At 35.1% G+C, this 26,425-nt stretch overlaps 1 protein-coding gene across 7 annotated transcripts in view; it reads right to left on the bottom strand.

The window, feature by feature from the left end:
• Window positions 1-26,425, bottom strand: part of FMN2 (formin 2) — a 155,518-nt gene that overhangs the window by 57,931 nt on the left and 71,162 nt on the right. For all 7 annotated transcript variants that reach the window (XM_030499644.1, XM_030499649.1, XM_030499648.1 and 4 more), the window contains 4 exons: window positions 9,231-9,292; window positions 2,026-2,117; window positions 1,744-1,873; window positions 635-781 (listed from right to left, as the gene is read on the bottom strand). In XM_030499644.1, the coding sequence (XP_030355504.1) occupies window positions 635-781; window positions 1,744-1,873; window positions 2,026-2,117; window positions 9,231-9,292 (431 nt within the window). The remainder of the gene's footprint in view (window positions 1-634; window positions 782-1,743; window positions 1,874-2,025; window positions 2,118-9,230; window positions 9,293-26,425) is intronic.

The raw sequence follows: 26,425 nt of genomic DNA, 5'->3' as shown, positions 1-26,425 counted from the left end.
AAGATCCAGTTTAGCACTGAGCAAGAAACAAAACTAATTATAATTCTCCTTACTTAGATGACTGTACCAGACAAATCTTCAATCAACATGTACTTGCTGTGATTACTCTTTACTAAGGTGATTCCATGGTCCAATGTGAAATGCACTTTCTGTAATCATGATGTATATAAAGGATGAACTTTGGATTATCCCAAATATTAAGGATGCCTATTCAATCATTTTCAGGAGTGACTTCCCTCCCTCCCAACTCCCAATAGTTTGAATCACCATCCAATCACAGTTAAATTTTCTTTTACAACTCTTTCCACTTCTGTAATAAATATTTTAATGGTAAGGATCATAGTATTGTTTCTGAATACGGGAAAAGTTAGAAATATGCAGAGTATCAAAAGTCAAATACGTATCAGATTAGGAACTAAAATATAATTTAACATATTTTCATTTTCTACAGAAATTTCATATTTCTACAGAAATACACCCAACTCTAGAAGTGTGATCAGATGAGTACAGTAACAAAAGAGTTCCCACTGAAATGCCTTTCCAAGTTTCACACCATTTACTCAGAAATGGAGACAAAGTAATTTTCTGAGAATTTAACATTCTTGGACCTATAGCAAGTCTAGAATCAACTTACACTGCTCTTGACATCTTTCAGTTTTGGCAGGATATCTAGTCCAAACCCATCTGCCTGTCCTCGTGTCCTGTTTCCACCATTCATGTAATTTCCAAAGGCAAGAACCAAACCGAGGACTTGCATAACTCCTGACCCATTTCTCAATGTCTATGAAACAGAGAAACAATTTTCTGTTCGAACTCCAATAATATTTACAGTTAACAGTATTACTGACACTGTGTTTAGAAATAATACTTATATAAAGGCTCAAATAAAGGGAATTAACAACCTTCCACTGCAATATGTAGAAGTAGAATAATATATATAAATACATTTATATAAATATAAATAAAATATGTAATTTGTTGTGAATGGAGAATGTTTTCTCCATAATGGATACTTATGAAAAACAATAGGAATCTACACAATATTATTGGAGATGACCTGTTGAGAAAAACAAAATAGTAATTCCTTAACTGATGCTGATACCATGAATGCTATATTTAATTTAGGAGAGAATTTTGCAAGAAATTAATTAAAAAGTGCCACATGGAACAATTAAAACTCTTCGTAAAACAAACAAAAAAAAATCATTTATTAAATGGTAAAACAAATATTTCAAATAATTTTTCAGCTATTAAAATACTGATGAAACTTGTGTTTTGAAGATACGTATTTGTTTTGCATAGGACCATAAAATTCCCGTAATCTATTCTAGCTAGAGAGAACATTGCTATCTCTAACTGATTTCAGATATCAGAGATATTATCAAGTTGCACACTTCCAAAATCTGAGGAAATACTAAGTGGACTGAACTGACATTCATCTGGAAAGGAGTGATATGGTCACTATGAAAAGGGAAGATTTTGCTTTAACAAATGGAGCAGGTATGCCATTTTACAGAGACTGATATATATTGATGGCAAAACCATGATATAGTTCAGTATCAAAAGCTAATCTTAAAATTTGCTTTGATACTGAAATACAATCATAAAACATTCTATCCTGCTATCCTTCAGATTTAATGAGTGCTTAGAGTAAATAAAACAAAAACTTTTGAAACATGAGTACAACTGAACAAGATTAAATATCGGAAATTTATCTCTAGCTTTTCACAGAGCACAACCTACCTCACACAGTTTCTGTAACAATTCAAGTTTGCGACGGATTGAACAAACGCTTTCTGAAAATGTTGATTGGAACAGGATGCAAAATACGCGTTCTGAAAAGTTGGGAATTAGTGAAAGTTCATAGAGGAACCTGTAGTAGTGATTCAAGAAAATTATATGAGTCACTGCCAGTAGGTACAGGTTTGGTTTTATTTTTCTTTTATAACATCTCTAGACAGTTTACTATAGGAGGAAAAGTTTTCTGAAGTGAGCAAAACTGTTTTTTCGTAAGTATGTTCTTACTGTTCTGGCTTATCCAATGACTTGGCATTTTCTTTTTCCTTGGATGCCTTGCTATGCTTTTCTATTTTTTCTAATTCATCTGATTGTGCTCTCTGGAATAAAGGAAACAAAGTAATTGAAAAATGTTAACTAAAAACCTAGTCAAAAAACACATAAAAGATGACCTTAGAACAAATCACTTTCATAGTTTTTTCTTTTACTTTAGCATCTGCTTATGGTAAAACAACTTAGTCCATAGAGCGATTTTACGTATAAATATATCTGATGGAAAACAGAACATCTTCCAAATAATATTATTGACTACTAGTAATCTGCAAAAGATTTATTCATTCAACCATGCACTGAGACAATAATCTTCATTCCCAATCCCATTTCTTTGGCTATTTATAAAGTCTTTGGATCAAAGAACTCTCTCCCTGAGTTCTATTTCTCTTTCCAAATCTGTTGGGTTACATTTGAATGCAACCTGATCTTTAAATATATATGTAAGTAACATCTTTTTTTAACATAAATGAAAATAGGTTTGTAATTTAAATTTTATTTGGTATTTGGAAAATGCTATAGAACAACAAAAACGTTGATTTATAATAGAACTGTCATGCATACCATAATACATAAGAACTATTGCATATTTAATTTGGAGTATAGTGATTTTCATTTTTATCTTAATAAGTCAAAACAATTACATGTAAACTGCCTAGTTTCTTGGAGAACCCTGTGGCACACTGTGCGGTCTTTTGTTCAGTATTCCAATCAAAAGAAATACAGCCTCACTTCTTTCTGTGCTCCATGCTACAGTGAAATTATTTTTTCCAACTGCAGTACTGGAAAACAGAATGGCATGGAAAGGAAAAAAAGTGGAATGGAAATTTCTACTTCTGAGTCTTCTTCTGACATCCATAGTGGTTTTCAAAATAGATTCAAAACATGAATCTGTGCAAAAGTGAAAAAGGAATTAAATATATCTACCTTTATTCGTTTAATAAAACATCACACACATTTTTTTAACTTACTCCACTACAGGACTCAAAGACAACATTAAATTGTACTAGTTAAATTACATTTTAACTACTTAAATAATGGCAAAGCAAAAGATAAGACTGCATCTGCATTCTTTCTAGCATGCTTTTGCGTGATTAGTAGAAGAGGCATGGAAATCATGCTGACACAGCTCCATCAGCAATCTGAAACCAGAAAAGTCAGGTTTGGACAATTCTTCGGAGGTTGTTGAACATCTTTCCATGTGAAAAGGGAGAAAATACCAACATGAAACAGAAAGCTGAAGAGATTAAAGAGCAACTCAGAGCAAAAGCACTTCAGAGTTCCTTTGATTACTTCAAGAAGTCTGGAAATGACTGCAAGGCCATCTGTCCTTGCATAGGACACATCCTAATATTTAGTCAGCATTTCTGTGGATGTTCTTCAAGGGTCATCTTCTCTAAAGTACTCTGATCTTATCTAGTAATAGGAAAATTAGTAAACAACTTCCACCCCCCCACCTCCCCCAGCAGTAAACTTTGTTCTTGACAGTATGAAATTATATTAGTGGTATTACCCATTTCACAGATCAAAAGAACAGTTGAGGTTTGAAGGGACCTCTGGAGATGGTCTAGTCAAACCCTCTGGCACAAAGCAGAGGCAGCTGGAGCAGGTTGCTCTGTACACTGTCCAGCCAGATTTTCAATATCTCCAAGGATGGAGACCAAATGACCTCTCTAAGCAGCCTGTTCCTGTGTTTGGACACCCTTGCAGTAAAAAAAAAAAAAAAAAAAGGTGTTTCTATTTTTGAACGGAACTTCCAGTGTATCTATTTCAAAATGTCCACTACCTCTTATCTTTACACTGGGCATCACTAGAGTCTAGCTCTGTGTTCTTTACTCCCCTTCTCCTATCAGGTATTTGGACATACTGATAAGATCTCCCTAAGCAATCTCTTCTCCAGGCTGAACAACCCCAGCTCTGTCAGCCTCTCCTTGTATGATACATTATCTAAGCTTTTAATCATTGTTGTGGCTCTTTGCTAGACCCACTTCAATAAGTCCATGTCTCTTGCATGGGGCAGGCCAGAACTGGATTTAGCACCCTAGATGTGGTCTCACCAGTGCTGAGAAGAGGAGAACAATCACTTCCCTTGACTTGCTTGATGCTTACTTGATCTATCTGTGTATACATACATGCCTTTCTCAGTTAACAAGGGCTATATTGGTACAAACTAGTTTTGTACCAATCTGATCCATCCATCATACCTAGTTTCCTGAATTCCCTACCCCAGTATCACTTCAGTGTGAGAAAAGAAACTTGGAGATTCATCCTCCAAAGCTACCTTTCTACAGAAAGGTTCTGTCAAGGCAGGCATAGGACATACTAATATAATTACAGTAGTAAATTTTTCTTGTATAATTCTATCATGAGAAGAAATTTTTCAAGATATTAAGATCAGAAAATTGAATTGTATCAATTTTTATTTTTTAAGACTCATCTGGACACAGGGTGAGGACTAGGAAAAATCCAACTAAGGGCAGAAATTTCTCATTTATTCAATTTACCCTTGTAAAAGGGGAAATTTTTTTTTTTTTTAAGTAAACAAGTTCTCGTACCAACAGTTTTTAAATTAAGTTCTATTTTTGCTGGCCAATCTGTAAAGTATATTCTCTTCCGTTAAACAGAAATGAAATCACTTGAAATTTTTATGTAATAGTTAAAGAGGAGAAATTATTTTAGCAAGGAGCATAAATCTGAATGGTTATTTGCAAATTCTTTAGAATAAACAGTGAGAGCACTCTCTCTTCTGTCCTTCTACATAAGGTGAAATATTAGAGCGCTTATCACAGCAATCTATTATATACATGCATGTTCAAGCTGCTAATGTTTCTCCACCAAATCCCAAGGTCAAAGGTTAGGCAGACTGACTATTCCTTATTTAAGCCATTATTCTCAGATTGTGTATGCAAAGAAACAACTGGCAAAGATAAAAAGGCTAAGCATGATCTACTCATTGGTAGGCTGAGTAAAACTCAAGAGATATGTTTTACACTCTTCACCAAAATCAAGAGGTTCAAGTATATGGTGCAAGTTCAGAATGAAACCTGAGTTTCAAATCACTAATTTTGGCTCAGGTATCCAGAATTCTAATGTCTATTTTAAATTACAATAGAAAATGAATAAGGCTGACATGCCTTCTGCACACGTATTGTTGAAGATTATTGCTCAGAGTTTTTACCAGTTAGCTTTACAGTAAATGTTTATCTAATTCTTAATTTGCAGGTGGATAATTAAAAAAATATTTTACATAAATATGCACATTTGTGTAAAGAGAAATATTCAGTAGATACTTCTCATGAGTCATTAATCTGATTACATTAGCACCTCTTTGGATGTCACTACTTATTTCTTTGAATTTTAGCTATTACACAGCATCATAAATGGAACAAAATGGTATAATGTACTGGAATTTTATATTAACTATATCTCAAATCAAACAGCATAAACCTGATAGAAATTATTGAAAAAAAATACACAGATTCAGCTCAGCTCTTTTCCCACTTTTGTCATAGTATAAACTTACCCTATATTTGGTATTACCAAAATTCATAAGGGCCATTTTTCCATTTCTCAACAGAAATCTTACATTTCCTGGTTATTTTTGATTTTCCTGGCAACAGAACCTTAGCACTAATTTGGATCAGTCTAAATGTGTGTAGTTTTTTTAATTTTGGGGTGGATTTTTTTGGTCAATTTGATTTTCAAAGTTAATCTTACATGTTTCAAAAGCATCAAGTGAATTGTCTGAAGAATATTGTCAAAAGTAACTGAAACTAGGACATACAGAGATAAAGAGGTTATTAACTATCATAATGCTTTGAAGCTTGGTCAGGCATCTGAAGTGAGGTACAATCTATAGCCTTTGCGTAAGATTTTGCATTGTAATTGTCATTAAAAGAAATCACAAGAAATAATCAAGGTTTGAATCTTAGTGACAGAGCAGAGGCATGGGCTTCAGACTTCTGGGTGCCTTTCATTCTTGCAAATGGCACTTAGAGATTTTTGAAAACATTGACCTAAGTCTTTTAAAGATAGATGCAGGGTGGAAAATTTACACGGAATCAAATTAAGAAAGTATACATGTTTCATTTTGTAATGTAAAGAGATTTGAATGGGGTAAAACCTAGATAATTCTTTGATACAAATTTTAATCCATTTTTTATACACTTATGTCTTTACAATTCAGCGAAGACATAAGCAGGAGCAGGCTTATCTTATTTCAAACAGTGATACTTTAGCTAAAACCTCAGCTGCTAAGAGGATACCTGTTTTCAAAGCAAACATTCACTTATTTGCAAATAAGTACATTTCTCATCACAACCAATATGGCCTAACCACATACAGCAAATTGACAACTCTGCTGAATTTTATCTACCTGCTCCCTCTCTACTTATAGCTGCCGCCTGAAAGCATCGCTATTAGGGAGATTGTAAAAGCATATTAAATTAACTGTTTCACATGTAGTTCTATTTATTAAGATTCTCCCATTAAAATTGTCTAGGTCTTAATACATAGCTGATTATCAACACATATTTAAACAACTTTTTATAAAGCATACTATAGAACCATGTATAAGAATTATGTGACTGTACCATACAGTGCTGTAGTAACAAAGGCCTTCTTATTTGATGCAATACTGCTTAATACTATTAAATAAATTGCTGGGGGCTTGGGTCTTTGGTGGGGTGTGGGTTCTTTCATTTATAAAAAGTCACTAACATGTATACAGTAACTTCGTGGTTTAACAAGACTTTAATTCCTCAGTAAACAGGAATTGAGCCCTCGGGAATGTGGCTTTTGAAATTAGGGTGTGTTTAGGTTTGGAGACTGCCCAAATTTCATTCACATTTAAGAAGGAAAAGCACCATGCCAGACATATGCAATCAGAAAAAATGATTACATTCTGAGGGAAGACTGTAAAACAAACGCTCCCATATGTTTTGTAGAGATCAAATATAAAGGCTGAGAAATAGTACAGCGGTATTTAAATATGCAGAAAAAAAATTCCCAATCCAATAAATAAAAATTTAAGTTAATGGCTACAAAGTAGTCGAATAAGGCAAAGTTTTCTCCACTTACACCACAGGATGAGGCTGAGAAATAAGTAAGGAGACAAACATGCCAGGCTCTCTGGTTCCCACCCATTGCTTACATTTTTTTTTTTATTGAACATTGTTGTAATTAGTGAAATTACTAAGGGAAGCAAATGCAAAATCTGATGTGTTTTGATCAAAGACTGGTAGTAAAAACAAACTAAAATGAAATTTTAAAGAATGCTTCTTTCAAGACACAGCTTTATCAAACAGAAGATTCAGAACTAAAATTCAGGTCCCCTTGTGAAGCTTTTTCCAAATAAACTAGGTGTGGGTTTTTTGTTCTTTCTTTGGGTTTTGATCGGGTTTGTTTGGGGGTTTTTCTGTCTTCTACTCAAGCAAATATAAAGTTGGTCTGATCTGTCTTCTATTCAAAGCAAAGAAATATATTACAGTCATTTAAATTTTTTGAGTCTTGCCTGAGATTAACATATAACATATTTTTCCTCAATCAGGATAATATTTCCCATTTTCTGCAATTAGTAAAGGTAATGACAAAAGGAAGACAATGGCATTTGGTAACTTCAGCGAACTGCAAATTTGCAGGTAATCCATTATACCAGAACTCTGAAGTATATGAGAGATGACTTTAAGAAAGCATTTGAAAATTATCCTATTAGCCCACATAGGAAGGCTTAAGCAATAAAAAAGAGGAAGGTATGCAAAAACTGATCATGATTTATGATATCTATTCTGTACTTCCCACAACACAATCTCTCACAATCACGCATATGTAATATGTAAAATTAATTTTTTTACATGCTGAAGAATGTATGGAATGGGATATAGATATTAGGGAGAAAATTAAAGATAATGTAAAATAAGAATGACACAGGCCAAAGCAGAAATGTAGTGGCTTAAGGATGAGAAGTGTTTAAAATATAAAAATTTTGGGGTAGTTAAAACACGTTTCCCATTTGACTGTTATCTTTCTGAGCAGTGTTGAGACAGTTAATTCTTCAGGGATGAAATAAGATCTGAAGTGCTTCTTAGTTCTTGTCAGATTTTTGGTTTTCCTTTTGTTTAGGTTTTTGTTTTTTCTATAAAGTGGACTAGAGCATACTATCTCTCTCTTCAGGCCCCAAAATGGATTATTTATGACAAATTTCATAAGTCAACAAATCATTCACATGTAAGCCATAAAAAACTGGATTCTAAAACCCCAAATCTGAAAAATGTTGAAGTAATTAACATAATATCAAAACTGTAACATGAAGGAAACAAAAAATCCAGTACAATAGCATACATTGGCCTTCAATGCCATTCTGTGGCTCACAGCTTTACTCTTATTATTTACAGGTTCTTTGAAGGGTAAATAGAAGGTCTCTTTGCTCTTTCCAGATATGTCTAGTCAGAACTCCATGTATACAGATAATGTTCTTGGAAAAGAGAATAATGCTCACTGGCCTCAGTTGAAGACAGAAATGTACTTCCAAGATCCACTTTTTTGAATTTTGCATGACTGGCATTGTAAAGTTTTAGAACATGGCTGAGTATATTCCGAATCCGTCATTTTGCATACCTAGTGGTCAAACACTCTCTGATGATTAGTACCAGATATTTCTGAAGCCTCTGGCACTTTGTACTGTTTTTCATTGCATTAACTTAAGCAATCCTTTTCCTTTCAAAGAGTTAAAATTGTTTTGGCGGAATCCCTGAGATAATAATAATCAAAAGCTACAGTTCCACAAATGGAATGATAGCTGTTATTAAAACAATTTTTTGTATTTAACAGCATTGTTATGTTAGTGAAGTTACAAAGTGAAGCTGAAGGCCCAAAGCGCAAGGTCTGATACTTATTGACCAAAGACTGCCCCACCCAAGAAAAATAAAAAAAAGGAGCAAACCCAACTTCTGTTTAGTCATTTAGAAGTTAATTGTGTTACTTATATAAAACACACAATGAACAATTAATACAACTTGAATGCTTTCAGTGCCTTGGGGAAAATAAAGTCACTTCAAAATAGACATGTTTTACAAGTTTGCTGAGTATTACTGATGCAAACCAAAAATACCTTCACATGGCCCTAGGGTATTCCAACATTATATGGACTTCCTCTGATTACTCACATTCTCATACAGAGCTTGAAGGGTCTCTAGGTCAACCACAGAGTTGTCCAAGTTCACAACAGCTATAAAAAAGACAAAAGAAAAATGAATTAGTTGTGAGGATGATAATCCAGCTGTGAAAGAAAGACTGAGCACAATACCCAGCAATAGTTTTTATGACCTACTGGTCATACAGCTGAAGGGTTTTAACTTTATTATGCCTTGAATAGTGCCATTCCTAAGACTATGGGCTAGAAACCTGGTAGAGCCAGGTGTCAAGCGTTACAGAATTCATCTCCCTTCCCCCAAACACACAAACATGATCCCACAAGTATGGCCATAGCCAGAGATCAGAGATAAGCTTTACATCAGACTTTCATGGTCCAACTGAAAGCATTATAAAAATTTGTAAATCTGTACCACAGGCCCCCTCCCACCCCACATTCACACAACAAAGCTCACTCCTGTCACTGTTAGCTTCAGTCTTAAACTGATTAATCCATAAGTCAGCCAGTTAACTTCAAAACACCTGACAAGGGTCAAGTCTTCCACGCACTAAGCCAACATGTTTAGTACAGATACAAAATATGCCTTCCCTGTTCCCAACCAATTCTGGCACCACACACATACTGCATTTTTCCAGCATCAAAAAGTCAGTTCAACAGCACAGAGAGAGTGGTTTCCATCTACCCAACCTGGACAAAATTTAAAAAAAATCAAGAAGTACAGACTTTTAGGAACACAACCCTGACTCCTGACTTGTATTGGGAAAATTTCATAGAGCATAGGAAATGTTTGTTGAAACTAGTAAAGAATTATTCTCAGCTAATAAAAAGAATTCTTTTTAAAATAGTACTTTTCAGTCTTCCTCTTACATAGTTTTTACAAGCACACTGACCATTCATTTAAAAGCCAGATAAATCCAGATTACCTCATCCAGGTTTTAAATCTTGAAAGAAATTTAGAATGTTGCATTAGAACCTATGTAATGGTAATGAATAATTTTTATCACACTATACCACTCTTTTTTCTATTTTGCACTTCATTAATTTGTACCCTTTTTTGTAATGGGCTTACAGGCATATGTGTGCAACTGTACAATAAGTAGAATAATCAGATAGGCAAGATTAATCTAGAATTACAATATGGACCAGTGCTAGAAATCCCAGAACTAGGTTACTTTATGTTCTATAAATCTATGTCCTTAACTATCACAGAGAATTTTTGTGTATATACCTAAGGACTACAGGCAATAGAATTCAAGCTCATGTGCTTCAGATTGATACAAAGCAATTAAAAATACCAGTCTGAGGCTGGGACTCATCATGTTTCCACTTTCCAGGCCTGAGACATAGTTTTAGTTACAGTATAAGAAAATCACAAACAACATATTGTTGATCTTGATTAACTAAGCAGGCTATACTGTATCCCTAAGCATGGCACAACTCTAAATTTTAGGACTGACTGAAACAAAAACTAATCAGGAACTTCGCTGTTCAGAAATAATATTAATACTTAGAAAATAACTCTCTTTTTTTGGTGGGTTTTTTTTTTTTTGTTTGTTTGGTTTGGTTTGTTGTTTTTTTTTTCCAGTTTTTTCATTCACCAGAAAACAAGAGAATCTCAAAGATAATGGCAATGTAACAGTTAACAGTTCAGGAAGCAACATGGGTTTTGTTTTGATTTTGGGGGAAGAGGCATATGTAAAAAGCTGCTACTACTTATTTGATATATTTTAAAATTATCTCCCCCCCCGTGAGTGTAATAATTATTGCAATAGAGGCTTGAAGAGGCTCTCTTAATGAGGTACTGTAGTATACGCTGTATTTAACAATCCCTGTCGCTCAGTAGGACAATCTGCATGCTTAAAAACATGCCAAATTTGCCTTGTAGAACTGGAGACTAAAATTATCACGCAAATAGAAACTGGGTCCAGATTGGTTTGAGAGCTCTACTTTACAAAAACACATATGTTAAAGCCTGTATACAAACAGCTTTATTAAAACCAGAATATATTATGAAAGTCACTTTGTATTATCCCTACATTTCAGCATTCTTATGCTTATGTAATGATTTCATACATGAACACACTCACAACTCTTCAACTATTTATTCTGAATTGTGGCTGTCTTCTCCCTGCTCTACCCCCCTCTCTACTTCCTTCCAGAGACTGTCTACTCCTGTGTTAAGAAATATGACATAAGTTCCTGCTCTGACTTTTGCTCAATGTTAAGATCACCCATGGATTACTCAAGGAGCAATAGAACACTTTTGTTTGAATGCTTGCAGGAGATAAGAGAATGCCTGGCAAACACAATGGTGCCAGGTCTGTGTACTTTCAACAAAACAGGCATGCAGAAGAGTGTACATACTTCAGGGAGCTGCTTAAAACAAATCACTCTGAGACAAGGACTTGGAGAAATTAGATCCTAGTATATAGTTCTCACATCCCCCTGCTCCCAAGAAAAATATATTTCTACATACTTCACCTGAAGATGTATATGTTCATAAATAGCACTCTAGCATCCCACTAGGATTTTTCAGTGTTCACTGAAGGTTTGCTTTCCCCACTCTGGGGAGTAAGGAGATGAGCTTCTGTTCTTTGGCATTACTGCAGCATTGTCATGCAGAACATGATAGCTCACAAAATAAATCATGACTGTTGCATATTTAATTCAATTATCTAGACAATTTGAACTGATAAAAACAATGATGTTTCCTCATGTAGCCACGCTTACTAGCTATAGATGCCCCCTCCCTACAATCAGCATGACCACACAAATATCTAACCAGAGGATTCCATATGTAGTGGCAAAATAACAATAAAAAATATGGACAAACATTAATTTCCTCATATGAAAATATTCTGAGCTATGCTACAATTCCAGTACACTTTGATGCAAACTTTTGGAAAAGGGTTTATAATAGTCTTGCGATCACTGGATATTTTCGCTCGTGTCACTATTTTAGAAAGTGATTTTCTTGTTTCAAAGTTGATATTGCCATTTTCTGCTCTTGACTACTATGAAACAATCTCTAATAGCCAGTCCACCACCCAGCCTTCCTAATACATTCGTAAGAAAGCAGTGAAAAATACCTGAAAGTAACAACTTTCTTTTAATCACATCAGACTCCAGCATTTAGCTCTTATCTTCAAGATTTCATAGTTCTGCTACTTTCTTGCATTCCTATTGCCACTGCTGCCAATAAAACCAGCAAGCCAGCCCCTGTTTCAAGCCCTAATACAGTAAAACTACTTGATGTACATGTACATAATTGGATATAAATACATATATATAGATATGATAAAATAAAATTTGAACCAAATATGTCTGGATACACAAATATGCACAGGTAAAAATACAAGGAACTACAAACCACCAACTTGTTTGTTTGCTTTTTAAAACCAAGCACTAGTCAATGGACGATAACAAAAAAATCCACCCAGTAAGAAGAGGACTTGAAGAGCAATCACAAAGGATTTCTTGACAATTTAAAAGACAGAGGAGGAGAAAGGATTTAAAAAGATTTCTACCTAAAAGAAACGTTCAGGAATCTCTTATTGGTCTTAAACATTCCTGATACTCTCATTGTTTTTGTCACAATCTACATGGAAATTTAAACTGGTATGTTTGGGACAGAAATTATATCTTTCTTATGATACTGCAGAATATAAAAGTCTTAGCAGAATGGAAGAGTTTCCATTCCATCCTTATTTCTACAACATAAATTGAATCAAAAAATAAATTACACAAATACACAATAACAAAGCCAATTTAGGTATTATTTTCAAACTGGAAGGATGATAAAATACATGCAGAGGGACAAAGACTTACTATTCTTAGCAATATCAATTCATTTGCAAGCCTGGCTAGGCATCTTAGAAGATACTTCACCTGACAGGAACAGAATATTGCTGCTAAAAAAAGTGGGATTAGTGTGAATCACACAACTATATTCAGAGGCATACTTTGAGAACAGACAGACCTTCTCCCACATACACAGAAGCCAGTTTAGAACACAGACTCTATTAAAAAAAAAAAAAGCAAACAACAACCACAAAAAATAAACACAACACAATGAATAATCATCATCCACATGTCTTCAGAAGAACACAGTATGCAACCAAGCCACCAATGAGATCAAAGTTTTTGCCTGCGAATATAATCCTGAAGAAGAAAAGCATGAGAAAACACCAGCAGAGAGTTGGAAGGTGCAGTATATTCTCAGGAAGACTATAAATGGAAGTAGCTATAATTTTTTTTATTGTAAAACAGATCATTACAGTTGATTATTCATCTGTCTACCATGTGAACTACCAGCTACCACTGGAACAAAATGGATAGGCAATATAGACACAGCAAACCTACACTTGCCTGAGGCTGTGAATCTAACAGTACCACTTATATAAACCGTTAGTACTTGGAAATTCTATTCTATTTGCAAGTCCAAACCTCTGGAATTTCCTTTTAAAATGAAGTAGCCAAAATTCAAAATTTCACACTGAGTAGAGTTTCAGGAAGAAAAAGGAATTATCAACTCGATCCTTTGGATCCAACTTTCATGTCATAAAACTTCCATTAGAGCAACCTTACTTATGGGGGTAACTTTCAGAAGACTGGTTTTCAGTCCAAATCTTGTGTTTATGTCTTCCCTTTTCTCAGGGCAGGTTTCACGCTACGTTTCTCTGGCCTTTCCAAGTACATTTCCTAAGCTTTTCTGTCTCCAGACTCCATCTAAAAGTGAGTGTCCTCTTCCTAAGACCTCCTATGAGCTCTGCTGTCTCTCCAAAAAATGACTGAGCAATTTCCAAATCCTACTTAATTAATAACTGATTAGAGTTTAACTCCTCACATAAGAAGCAGTGGCTGAAGCAAAACCACCTCTAATTTGCAAAAGGAATTCTAAACCAATCCTGCTGTACTCAGAACCATGTTTCAGGGAGACCAACAAGCAAACCACCCACCCAAGTTCTTCATGCTGATTTCCACCGCAGTTGACTTCTCCATGATTCCAAAAAATTCATTGAGGCAGTAGCATTCCAAGAGGCCACTCCTTTTTTCCTCCTGAACATCTTTGCCTCTTCACTTTCACACCTACTCTTTCTCCAGAAGAGCACCAAGAGTCTTCACAAGACTTCATATCTGCTCTATCAAATGGAGCAACAGACAGTCACTTCAGCAAATTACAAAGGCAGACTGATTCTTCTTCACTGAATGAAGGATTTCCTACTTCTAGAGCAGATAATCATGGTACTCTTACAGCACAGTTCTGTGTGGGGCACAGATTTGGGGGTTTCACAGCTATTCTGCTCATTGTGTGACTCTAACATGTGAGATTACAGAATACTGAGAGGTTAAAATTTCCATGGTACTTTTTTCTAACTTCCAAGACCATATAATTCTGCTCCACAAAAATGGACTTTGTTGTTATTAAGAAACTGTATCTACATTATATAGAAACCATAAGCTGTATATAAACAGAGCCTCAAAATTACTATGTGATTTTGAGGAAGAACAGTTACATAAAAAGTCATTCAACCTTCTAAAACTTTTTCAAGTAATTGTACTGGAAAATTTGAGGAGACATTCATTTTCAAATATATAAAAAGGATGTTTGGAAGAAAAAAACACACTGGAGTATATGAATAGGTCAAATGTGTCACACTGTATGATCTTCCTTGAATGATTATTTCTGAGTTAATTTAAAAAACAAACAAATAAATAAAAACCAAACACACACCTGCTCCAAGAATAACATACAGCTAGTAAACTTCAAACAGTCAAAATCCAACATCATCAGGAAACTAGCATGCTGGTAAACCTTAAACAGTGGAAAATTCTGACGCAAGAAAGACAATTCAGTGTATACCCTGGTAAACTTCTGAGATTGTTCTTACAAAAAATTAGAAAAAAAGAACAAATAAGCTTGTTTGTTTGCTGAATACAGAATGGAAACCTTCACTGACAGATCTCTTTGGAAGAAAATGCAAGAACACCACACATGCAAATACTAGCAAACCAGAAAAAAAGAAAGTCTCAAAGTAAACAATTTCATCAGGTTCCCTGAAATGACTGACAGCTGAACTGCTCAATTCAGTAGTAGAAGAAAAAATATCTGCCTCAATGTTCTTAGCAAAAAAAGAACCAAGAGAGCCTTAGAAGATGATCAAAGTGAATTGGCTTCCTTTCCTGCTATTAACAATTACAGTATGATACAATATCAAGCTACTTGCAAAGTAAACCCAGATTTAAATCAAACTTACTATTTATATTTAAAATATCAACTAAGATGCAAAGTTTGCAGTCTTTTTTTGGTTACATAGTAAACCCACAACTTCAAAAATTGCTATCGACTTTTTTTCTTCCCCATGTGAGTTTATTGGCATCATTTATCTAACAGAGACCTGCTGCACAAGGTCATGTTTTTGTCTGTGATACTTCCAACAACTTCACAACTACTGCTATTCTCCTGGGATTATTCTTTATCTCAATAATAGAAATGTGAATCCCCTAATGCAGAAAGTTAAACCCCAAATGGGCCTCTGAAATAAATGTTCTGTCTATATAAATATGGAAAAAAAAGTGGGGTTTTTTCCATGCTAATGGGAGCTGCAGCAAAACATACAATGATAGTGACTGTCAAATTTTTGTAGAATCTCAGAAAGTGAAATAACAGGATTTTAAAACAGGACTTGCACAACTTGCAGAAAAAAAAACCCAAACCCTGTTGATAATGTGCAGATAGGGTATGGCTGCACTGGGAAGAGTTAATATAAATGAAAACAATTTCGCATTATTCCCTACCTGCTCGCCCTCAGTACCTTTGTGATATGTTTATCTGTTAGCAAATAGTCTAGCCTTCTCAGGATGAAAACTTTAACTGCACAAAGCACAATGGAGATTGGATCTTCAACATAAGTACATACAGCATGACTCAGAAGCAAGACACAGCACTTAGAACTGCTTGCACACAGTTTTACTGTGGCAGTAATTCACCTTGATCTAAAGCTTGTGTAAGAAACCAGAACAGTATACAAAATTTCCAAGCAGAAGCCATGGATTAAGCTTAGCGGTTGCTTCAGATTGTTTTTAAAGGACTTGAAATTTTTAAATACCTTCAAGAACATGCACTTACATTTCTGGGAAGCAATAAGGCAAGAATACACATTTGCAAAATTTGAAGTAACAGAGGTAGAAGACTTCATTGAAAAGAATGAATATTTAGTATCACATTTGTACTGATTCTTCTGTTATCAACACAATTCAGTTTTTTAGACATTTGTGCTTAACATTCCTATTCCCAAAATAGTATTGATAGAGCTTTTTTATGTACGTATAAATATATATACATACACCCCCCAAAATATATAACTAGATTTTATATATAGCTGTACATAGTTAACTTAAACAGTTACATTACATACATTTCAAACAATTGCCTCCTATGTTAAGGACAGCGGTTACTGATTATGTGAAGTCTAACTTCATACACCTATACAGTTTTTTTATAAAAAGTGTGCAAGTTCAGTTCTTAAAGAACAAATATATTTTGTTTGACTCACTATGTCGCCTTCTTGTCTAGGCTGGAAAAAAAATGGAGACCGATGCTGTAATCCTTTCAGAATAAAATGTTTAAATACAAACATGATTGCCATTGTAGACTGTTTAATTTAGAGAGATTGTATTTCAGTTCTGGTTTTGAGAGGTTTGCTGATTTGACTATAGAGAGTACTTCAGTGCTTATCTTAATTGTTTAGATAAGATTTGTTTGAATTTGGCAGGTGAAAAAACCATGGGTGTGGAATATAGGAAGGTTGAGAAAAGGCTGGCATTTTACCAGATTAAGCTTATTTTAAACTATAATGCATAGAGGAGCAAACAGTCTCAATGAAACTGCCATGGTCTTGGGGAGTGAATCTGGATCGCAAGATTGACTGGAAGGATTCAAGATTTTCAACAAACTGGAAAGGATTACCATGATAACTCCCAAAATGCTACTTAAGGCTTAGCATAGCACACAAATGCAAATGACATGACACATTTAAATAAGTTAAAAAAAAAAAAAAAAAAGTACTTTAAGCTTATAGTTGGGGATTGTTCTCTATGCAAACTTCCTGTCCCTTAAATGTATTTTTAAAAGTGTTCCAAGAACAAGAATTTAGTATAAAATTAATCACTGGCATATGGATATATTTTACATGTGAGAAATTCTGTTAGAGAAAATAAAATTACTGCTATAAAAAACAATACTATTGGGTTTTACTTCAGCATCAGCTTCCTGGTTAGGTAGTATAACATGCCATAGGCATTCCCTCTATTGGTTCTCAAAAGAAAACTTGTCATACCTATCAACTATATCACTTTTGGTGGGGAGACTACTAGTACTGGATATCTGAAGAAAATGTCTTTGGATGTTTACATGACAGTATGCATTTACAAGCACACGTTGTAAAAACAAGCTGGACAAATACATCAGCTACAAGGCACATAAGCAGTGGCCCTGACACTGTGTATCAATCTGTCTGCAGACAGATATAATTTATAGCTTTGTATTCATGAGTCAGGTGAAATAAAATTAAGGTTTCCTGTGCATTAGTCTTTGACTTTTCTTTTAGATCCACATAGTCTCCAATGCTTTCCAATCTCTATTTCAATGACATTATGTCTGAGGTTTCCACAGGTTAACTGTGGTACCAGTGATGGTGTACCCATAACAGTCAAAGGACGTATGCAAGTCAAACTTTGCAGAACAAGGTAGCATCTCTTAGTGAGTGCTGCTTGAAGAAGTTAGCAAGACTTGTTTGGAATACAAATTACATGTGGATTTTTTCAGAATTCAAATTTGCTGGCTTTTGGTTTAATTCCACATTAGCTGTTTTCATTAAAGAGGTTCAAAGTAACAAAGCTATGGGTAACTCTGATAAGGCCAGCCCATAACCAAAAAGAAAAGTTTTTTCTTTCATGCTTTATGGAACTCATTCTAAATGATAAAGATAAACAAAATGCAGGATAAAGACCAAGAGATTTATTTGGAATCATCTAGTTGTTCACTGGCAAAGACAAAACATAGGTTCAAAGTAGTGCAAAGTCAAGAATAAATGTAGTTTAAAATTACTGCAACTATTGGAAGAATCATTTATTGGTTATTCTAACATCATAATCACTAGGAGGATGATAACTTTTTTGTATAGGATCTCTGAACTATTTGCCTTACTTTATGACCTTGTGCAATGCTGAACAGTCCCCAGTCTTTCCATGTTCCTTATGCACATTCCACTCTTTAATCATTCTTCTACTCCACTACTGAACCTCTCAATTTTTTTTGCTATTATATTTTTTTGAGATGAAGTGACCACAATTAATCCCTCATAATAATGTCAAGGATATACCAGTTTTATACAGTTATATAGCACTCTGCATATTTCTTTGATGAAGTTAGCAGGGTAGATACCAAATGCACTTTTTTTTCAAAAACATACATTCTCTACATTAAGCAGCTAACTTAGGATCTGTGCTTTTGTGCTCTCAGTTTGCCCACAGTTAATGGAACTCCAGGTGTACTAGAGTTGGCAATTTAGAATACTTAAATTATTGAAGTTATTCAGTCTTGACTGAAGGAGTTAACAACTGCGTAATTCATAGATCTGAAAATTGAATGGCTCATGAAACACCACCAGAAAGAAGAGTATCTTAGGCTTCCATAGGAATCTGCTCTCAGTTTACTGCAACTAAATACATCTTTACTAACACAGAAAAAAGAAAGATACTGAAAATAGTTTTTAATCCTCAGTGAAGTCCATGTGGCAATGCTAATGAGAAAGCTGGTGTCTTCTGAGCAGACTCAAACTCACTCAAAAAAACTATCTTGATTACACTTTTAGTAATCATGATCAATGACTAATGTAAGACTCCTTGTCTCTCAAGGAGTGACTAGAAGTCAAAACAGTCTTTGGACTAGAGCTATAGCTGATGGAATATCAAAAGAGACCAACAAAGAAAATAGCCTTAATAACCTCAAGAATTGTCTTTCTGTGGAATAGCTCGATCTATTTAGCTTATAAAGAAGAAATATAAGAAGCAACCTGATTGCAGTTCTTACACACACCTGCATGAGAAAATAACCAAAAGTAGATGGCTCCATGATCTCACAGACCAAAAGCAGGAAAGAATGAAGGATGTCTGTAAATTAATCTGACAAATTCACTATGGAAAGAACATGTTAAGTGCTAAAAGGAGGGAGATTAATCTTTTGAATATATCTCTTTTCATGAGATATATTGACTTCTCCATCGCTTAAAGTATTAGTATGAAATCCTAGACTCACTGAAGTCAATAGCAAAACTATCACTGACTTCAAAGAAAGCAAAGGTTGAAGGGTCAGAATTTCAGCTGGAACTCAGGATAATTTATACTGCTAAAATGTTCATATTTATACAGACTAATAGCTTGAGGCAGAAATTAGCAGGCAATATTACATGACTTACCTTATTTAGCAGTCAGATGAAATGCTTAGAATGCTCTTTCTAAAATCTAGAGTTGAGCTGTGTGTTTGCCTTTTGTGAAGTCCCTCCAAAGTTCTCTACCAGTCTTCCGTAACATCCATAAGCCAAATATCATCTTACACAGACTACACAGAACGTTGCTACTTTTTGATGATTTACAACAGAAATTACTGCAAGTTCTTTTATCCATGAAGACATTCAGAATCACTCAGAAACAAGCTTTCCTTGCTTAATGGTTCAAGCTAGTGAGCTGTGTATGATATCATCAGTACTCACAGTACTATATCTAGTTAGAAAATACTACATGGAAACTTACAGGGATTCAGAAATCAGGCAAAGCAAGATGCCATTTATCTGTAGTTGCAGTACAGTCAACTGTTGCAGTCACAAGTCAAAATACAAATTTTCTTGCTGAAGAATTACAGATACAAAGCATTTGAGAGGTTTCCTTTCAAAAGCACATGTCCCTTTTCCTCTATCAGATGGTAGTATCTCACTGAAATAAAATTACATACTCTCAATTTATTCTCCCAATCAAATTACAATTTTATATTTGGCATGACAGAGAGCAGATCAGACGTAGCCTGGTATTCTATATGTCTGCGCAGTCTGATGTCTGGATAAGCGCTAGGGATTGTGTCATACTAACGCACATTAAGCCTTTCATCAAATATTCTAAAGTTACAGTATTAAAGAGCTACAGATGCTAAGAAAATGATGTAATGATCTTGTGATATTTAGTCCATGTTCTAAGTGTGGTGGAATTATGAAAATAATGCAAGATTTTTGGCTACGTAGCTGACAGATGACAGCTTTACTAATTCAAATCACAATACTGTGATAACTGAGGGCAAAAGGATGCATGTTTATGGTTTAAGTTCCATCTTTTTTCATGCTCCAAAGTGTTTCTCAAAAGCTGGTATTAATAACTCAAGGAAATAAGAGATGGGATTGCAACAAAACCAAATGCCTGGATACACAGAAAACCAGAATATATACATTCTAAGGAAAAAAGAAAATTTAAAAAAATATCAACTATCATTTGGAATCACTGATGTGTATTTATCCAGCATCATGACTGGATTCAGCCTACTGAAGACTTTAAGATTACAAGAGGCACTCTGTATTGCTTCAATTCAATGCCTTTGAACTCTGTTTTGTGTCCAGGTAGCTAAAGTAACTGCATCTTAACTAAAACCAGAAGACATTATAGTGAAACAATCTAACACATATTGCTTGGGGAGGCCTCCTGTGGAACAGCAGAACAACAGAAATAACCTTGATCTTTCTTTGTCTCGGGATCATGACAGAACTAGGGAAAGAATGGTTAAAGGTAGGAGAAACCTAGGTAGCTCATAAAGCCGGGGCGGCGTCTCCCGGGAAGAGACCGCGGAGCTGCCGGCCGGCGGCGGCAGCGTGGGCCGCTGTTGCCACCTGCTGCTGGAAGCTGGGAGCCGGGGCCGGCCGCGGGGCCGCCTGGAGCGGTGCGCCCGGCACCGGGGGCCAACAAGGCAGGTCCGGCGGGCGGCAGAGGCGGGGTGTAGGGGCGGCGCGGCCCCTCACCTGGCTGGGATGGAGAGGGAAGTGGTGTGGCGGAGACGAGGGAAGTCCGGCCATAAACCAAGTGAGATGAGTCAGAAAAATGACCCGGATAAGCAGAGCTCAATGTACAAAGTCCAGACTACACGTAAGATATGATACCATATACTTTCCAGGCATCGAACACTGGCAATGGGCAAATTTATATTTACTGGTAGATTTAATGGCGTTCTAAACATAACAGAAGGAAGATAATCAGTGTGACACTAATAATATAAGGTTGTGTATGGTGCCACAATTAGTTATTGCAGAAGAGTGGCAATGAATACCAGGGGAAGCACGAGTCTGTTAAGATATTGCAATCAACTGTACAAATCTACCACATTCATTATCGGGGAAGTTCATGCCTGAATAGAAACAGAACATTTAATACCCTAGTACAGATCACTCAACAAGCATGTTAAAGATGACTTGTAAATGGTAAAAGCTGTAAGATAATACGCAACATAGAAAACATAACAGCAAAAGGTTTAATCTCTTAAGTATATTTTTGAGAGATCATGCAGAGTCTAAATTTCAGAGTATTATAATTATTGCTCAAAGCAACTAGGAAGAAATAGCAAAAGAGGAGAAGCAACAGCTGATTTACTTCTGAATAATGTACAAAACAGTTGGAGACACCATAACAGTCTTAATAAAATGACTTTATAGGACAGGGGAAAGATTTTTAAAACTAACACCACAAAATTAGACTTTACAAGAAAGAATTATATTAAAATGAGAAGCCAGTTAAATTGGTAAAAAAGCTTAGAGGTCAGAAGGAAGCTTACAGACACTACATCACAGGTTCAGAGAAAAATAATGAATAGTCATCTGAAAAATTCAAAGCACCCTTTTTCCTCTAGTCTTTTCACTTCCCCAGTATTCCTACTCCTCAAAAACCACCTATATGATTAAACATGAGAGCATAGCAGACACCTGTAAATGAAGGATATTCTGCAAAAAGTGCTAATCAGCCAAAGAAAATAGAAAAGCAAAGTCTCTCAAGTTCAATGTAAACTGGAGAAACACCAAAAGGTCTAAACCCAACTTGCCAAATGCATAAAAAGCTAGTAATAAAACTGATTTCGAACACATCAGATCTACGAACCCTGACAGGAAACAGTTGGGCTTGCAGATAATCTGACTGCAAAATAAGCACAAAAGAAAGAGAATCAGAAAAGGTTAAACAAAGTATTTATGTTACGATTCACAACCACAGAAAAGGTCAAAGAGGTTCTCAGACAAGTTCTATACCTCTCAAGCAATAAAGTTTTGGGCACTGTCTCAAATTGAACAAGTTTCAGAACATATGAATGCAAATTGTAAGGGGATTCCCGAGATGACGCTGGAAACTACAAACCAGTCTGTCTGATCTCTGTGCCTGGAAAGCGTCTACATATTACATGGAAGAACAGCTTTTTTAAAGTGCATACAGATAAACTAATGCAATGAGAAAGCAATGTACCATGTAATTTTATAGTAGATACTCATGAGCAAAAAATCAACTACTGCTTTAATGAAGTCAACAAATGTACAGGTAAGAGTGATCACCGTGATACTGGATTTGCAAAAGGCTCCTCACAATCCTTACCTAAGACTTCAGAAGAAAATCATGCTGTCACAGGATAAGAGGAAAGGTCTACTCTGAGTAAAAATAAAAACTGCTCAAAAAAAGAAAAAAGGATATTAATTACAAAAATGAATGTTCAGATTTTGAAGTATGGAGCTATAGTAGTGAAGCCTTACTAGGATCTTTGCAGGTTCCTGTGCTGTTTAAAGAACGTGAGGTGGTAATGTAAGCAGATAATAAAAGCTAACCCCTTTAAAGCTGACCACAAACACATACAAAAGGTTCTCTCAGATATTCATTGCCAATGCATGCAAAGTACATAGGGGGGAGGAGGGAAAGGAGGGAAAGGAACCAAACTGTAAAAACACTGATGGATAAAAAATTAGCAACTACTGCTCCAAAACAGACACTCAGATTTTTTTCATAGTTCTCTGAAAACGTAAGCTAAATAATTCGCAACAGTTAAAGGCAAACAGAATGGTAGTAACAATATAGAAAAAAATGAGCCTAAAATAGATGATGATGAGATACCGTGGCATAGGCATATGGTGCACATAAATCTTGAAAATAGTATACAAGGCTAGTCACCTCATTTGCAAAGAGAAGAAAGAGAACTAACTATGGATCGTAGGCTGCTAACAAGGAGGGAAAAAAAAAAAATAAAAAATCAGAAGAACAGACCTGTATGAAAGTCATCCCAAACAAACTTTTCAATTTGGAGAAAGATGACTACTGCAAAAAGATGAAACAGAAATCTATAAAAACTATATAATGAGCAGTCAATGAAGCTTTTATTATTATTATTATGTTTTATTTTTCTTCTGGTTATCGACACAGGAGATTGGATACTAAGCTAGACAGATTTCCATTTGATCAAATGCAGCATGCAATTTTACTTGCTTCCTTCAAAGAGGAAAGATAAGAAAAACTCAGTAAAAATAGGTACACTGAATGGGAAAGGAAAAAGAAAAAAAAAGAGAGAAAAAAGGAATCCACCTTGCAAGTTTGTACTAAATCCTCATTTTAACTACCTTGTATTTAAATTATATTTTAATAGCTATAGACATCTCAGTGGTGTTAATTTTTTTTATAAAGATTTTTTTGTGCATAAAAATGTATTTAAATATAACAAATATGAACAAATCACAGATTGTTATGGTAAATGTCCTTCTAAACCTTTCAACTTAATGGAAAAAAGTATGACTGCATTATTGGAAGGTCTTAGTCAACTAACAAGCTTTTCTTAATTTTCATATGCTAAAATCTCTTTGTAGTTCAGCAATGTATAAAACTATGACCACTGGAAAATATTTCTGCTATGGAAAGGAGACCATAGGAGGTGCCCTTTTTCCCCCCTCCCTTCCTCCACCCCATTTTTGCACGACACTAATGCTAATAGCATACATTTTGTTGCTTTTATACTTAGGATTTTTTAATCATCCCTCTTAGGAGTGACTACATACTACACAAGTGAGAAATAACAGTACTACTTTTTTTTTTTGTTTGTTTTGAAACTTCTCTCTCAAAGTTTTGAAGTTAATCTTCCAAGAAAACAAAAAAACAAACAAACAAAAAAAAGCCAACAAAAAAAACCAACAACGAAGTGTTTCAACTGAAACAACAGACAAACAATGCATTACAGTTTCTTACAAAACTTCTCAATTAAATTACATTCATATGTTCTTAAGAACAGAAAACTTTAATTATCCAAGCTATCCAATGTGGCAGTAATTAGTCTCTGCTGATTCAAAAATTGTGAAAAAAACTCGATTTGATTTTCCTCATTCGAAAAAAAAAAAAAAATCTTTAAAATGTATTTTGCATTATAGAAAATTGGTTTAATTCTATAAGTTTATTTTTAATTCTAAATTCCAAAAGCATGTATTGCATAAAACATTCAGTTCCTTTCTTGGAGATATATTGCTGTCCCTCATTATCTTGATGTGTTGCATGCATAGTTAAAGAAAATGATAACCAAGGTTGTATTTTTTCCTTAACAACTGCTGTTATTGCTTGATTGGCCTCTGGTCACTGTGAACTGAGCTTCAGAAAATCTCAGAGGCTAGAAAGAGGACTCGAGGCACACTTTCAGTATTCCAGACTGGCTTTCAGGGCCTTCACCCACAGCATAAACCTTTGAGGTTTCTACCACAACCATTAGAAACCCCAGCTGTCTCCAAAAACCTTCAACGTCCTTCCTTCACTAGCAGTCTCTGGCAGGAGTGAGGGCTCCTCATCTGGCCGGATGAGGGCTCCAGCTTTGCTTTGGGCTGCTCAGTACAGAATACTGTAGGCATACTAACAGCATCAAGGCAATATAAACATTTGCAGCAAGACATATGTGCGGCACTCTAGTTCAACTCTAATCTGTCTTTTATAAAAGCCATTTTGTGTACTCTATTGTTTTCCTTACCAATAACTTCACAATAGGAGCTTGTGAAGTAATTATAAGCAAATAAACGTGTAAGCTTGAAATCTAACAGCAGACATAATGTAATGAATATGGTAGCATAAAGCTAAGAAGAAATAAAGGAATAAGACTGAGGATTATGGTGTGAAGTTTTGAGGAAGTGGTAGTTCACAGGACAGAAAAATGCTGAACCAAGCAATCCTTCCTTGGTGGTGTTTCAGAAGAATCAGAACACATTTGGAAAGGTTATAAGAGGGCAAGAGTAAGTGATAGTCTTTTAAATTTTTAGATGTCAGAAAACACAATATTTGATCAAAGAAAAAAAAGAAGTTGTTTTAAAAATTTCAGTTCTCAATTAATAAGCCAGAACTAACAGCAAAAGTTTCAAACTTTGCAATTAACCTGCACTGGCTACAGTCATACAGTCACTTTATGGATCATGTCTTTAATAGGCTTGCCACCTGACAAAAAAATGGTTGTATATCTTCGTGCATCCAAAGCGAACAGAAATAACAATTTTGGGCAGCTGGTTTACCTTCCAGTATAACAATGTCCAAAGAACTTGAGCATATCATGTATTGGTAAGCCCTCATAACTGTTTAAACAGTAAAATGTCTTTCAAGAAGATACCCATTCTTGACAAATACTTCAGTATTGTAAGTTTCAAACAATTACACTTATACACATACATTGTTATTCGGATAAATAATGCTCAGATCACCTCTGGACCTCCCATAACAAACTAATCATGAGTCTTATTTTCCAGATGTTGAGTTATTCTTTCCTGATTGCTTTCCCTTTAGAGCATCTCTTGGACCTATGAGCACTAAGGCTATGTGATACTTCCCTGCGTCAAGAATTCCTGTACAGAACATTTAAATGATACAGTGTAAGCGAAATTTTATGCTCCAGTGAAATAATCCAGTTAAACCTTAGAGAGTTTCTTCAGCTCATCATTTCTACGTGTCAGTGTGTGCAGTCAAGTAAGAAACTGAAGATTTTCTCGTGTCACCAATAGCCAAATACTAAAGAATAAACATTTATTTTGCTCACTAACATTTAGAGTGCATTCACTTCCTGCACATCTGTCTTGAATTCAGAGCAGTGATGTGTCTGTTGTTCGAAGTTACGCTTCTGTTAGCAGAGCAAGC

Source organism: Strigops habroptila, chromosome 10 (genome assembly GCF_004027225.2).
Source record: "Strigops habroptila isolate Jane chromosome 10, bStrHab1.2.pri, whole genome shotgun sequence".
Taxonomy (NCBI): Eukaryota; Metazoa; Chordata; class Aves; order Psittaciformes; family Psittacidae; genus Strigops; species Strigops habroptila.
The sequence above is the reverse complement of the archived record's forward strand: the minus strand, read 5'-3'. Positions and strand labels throughout refer to the sequence as shown.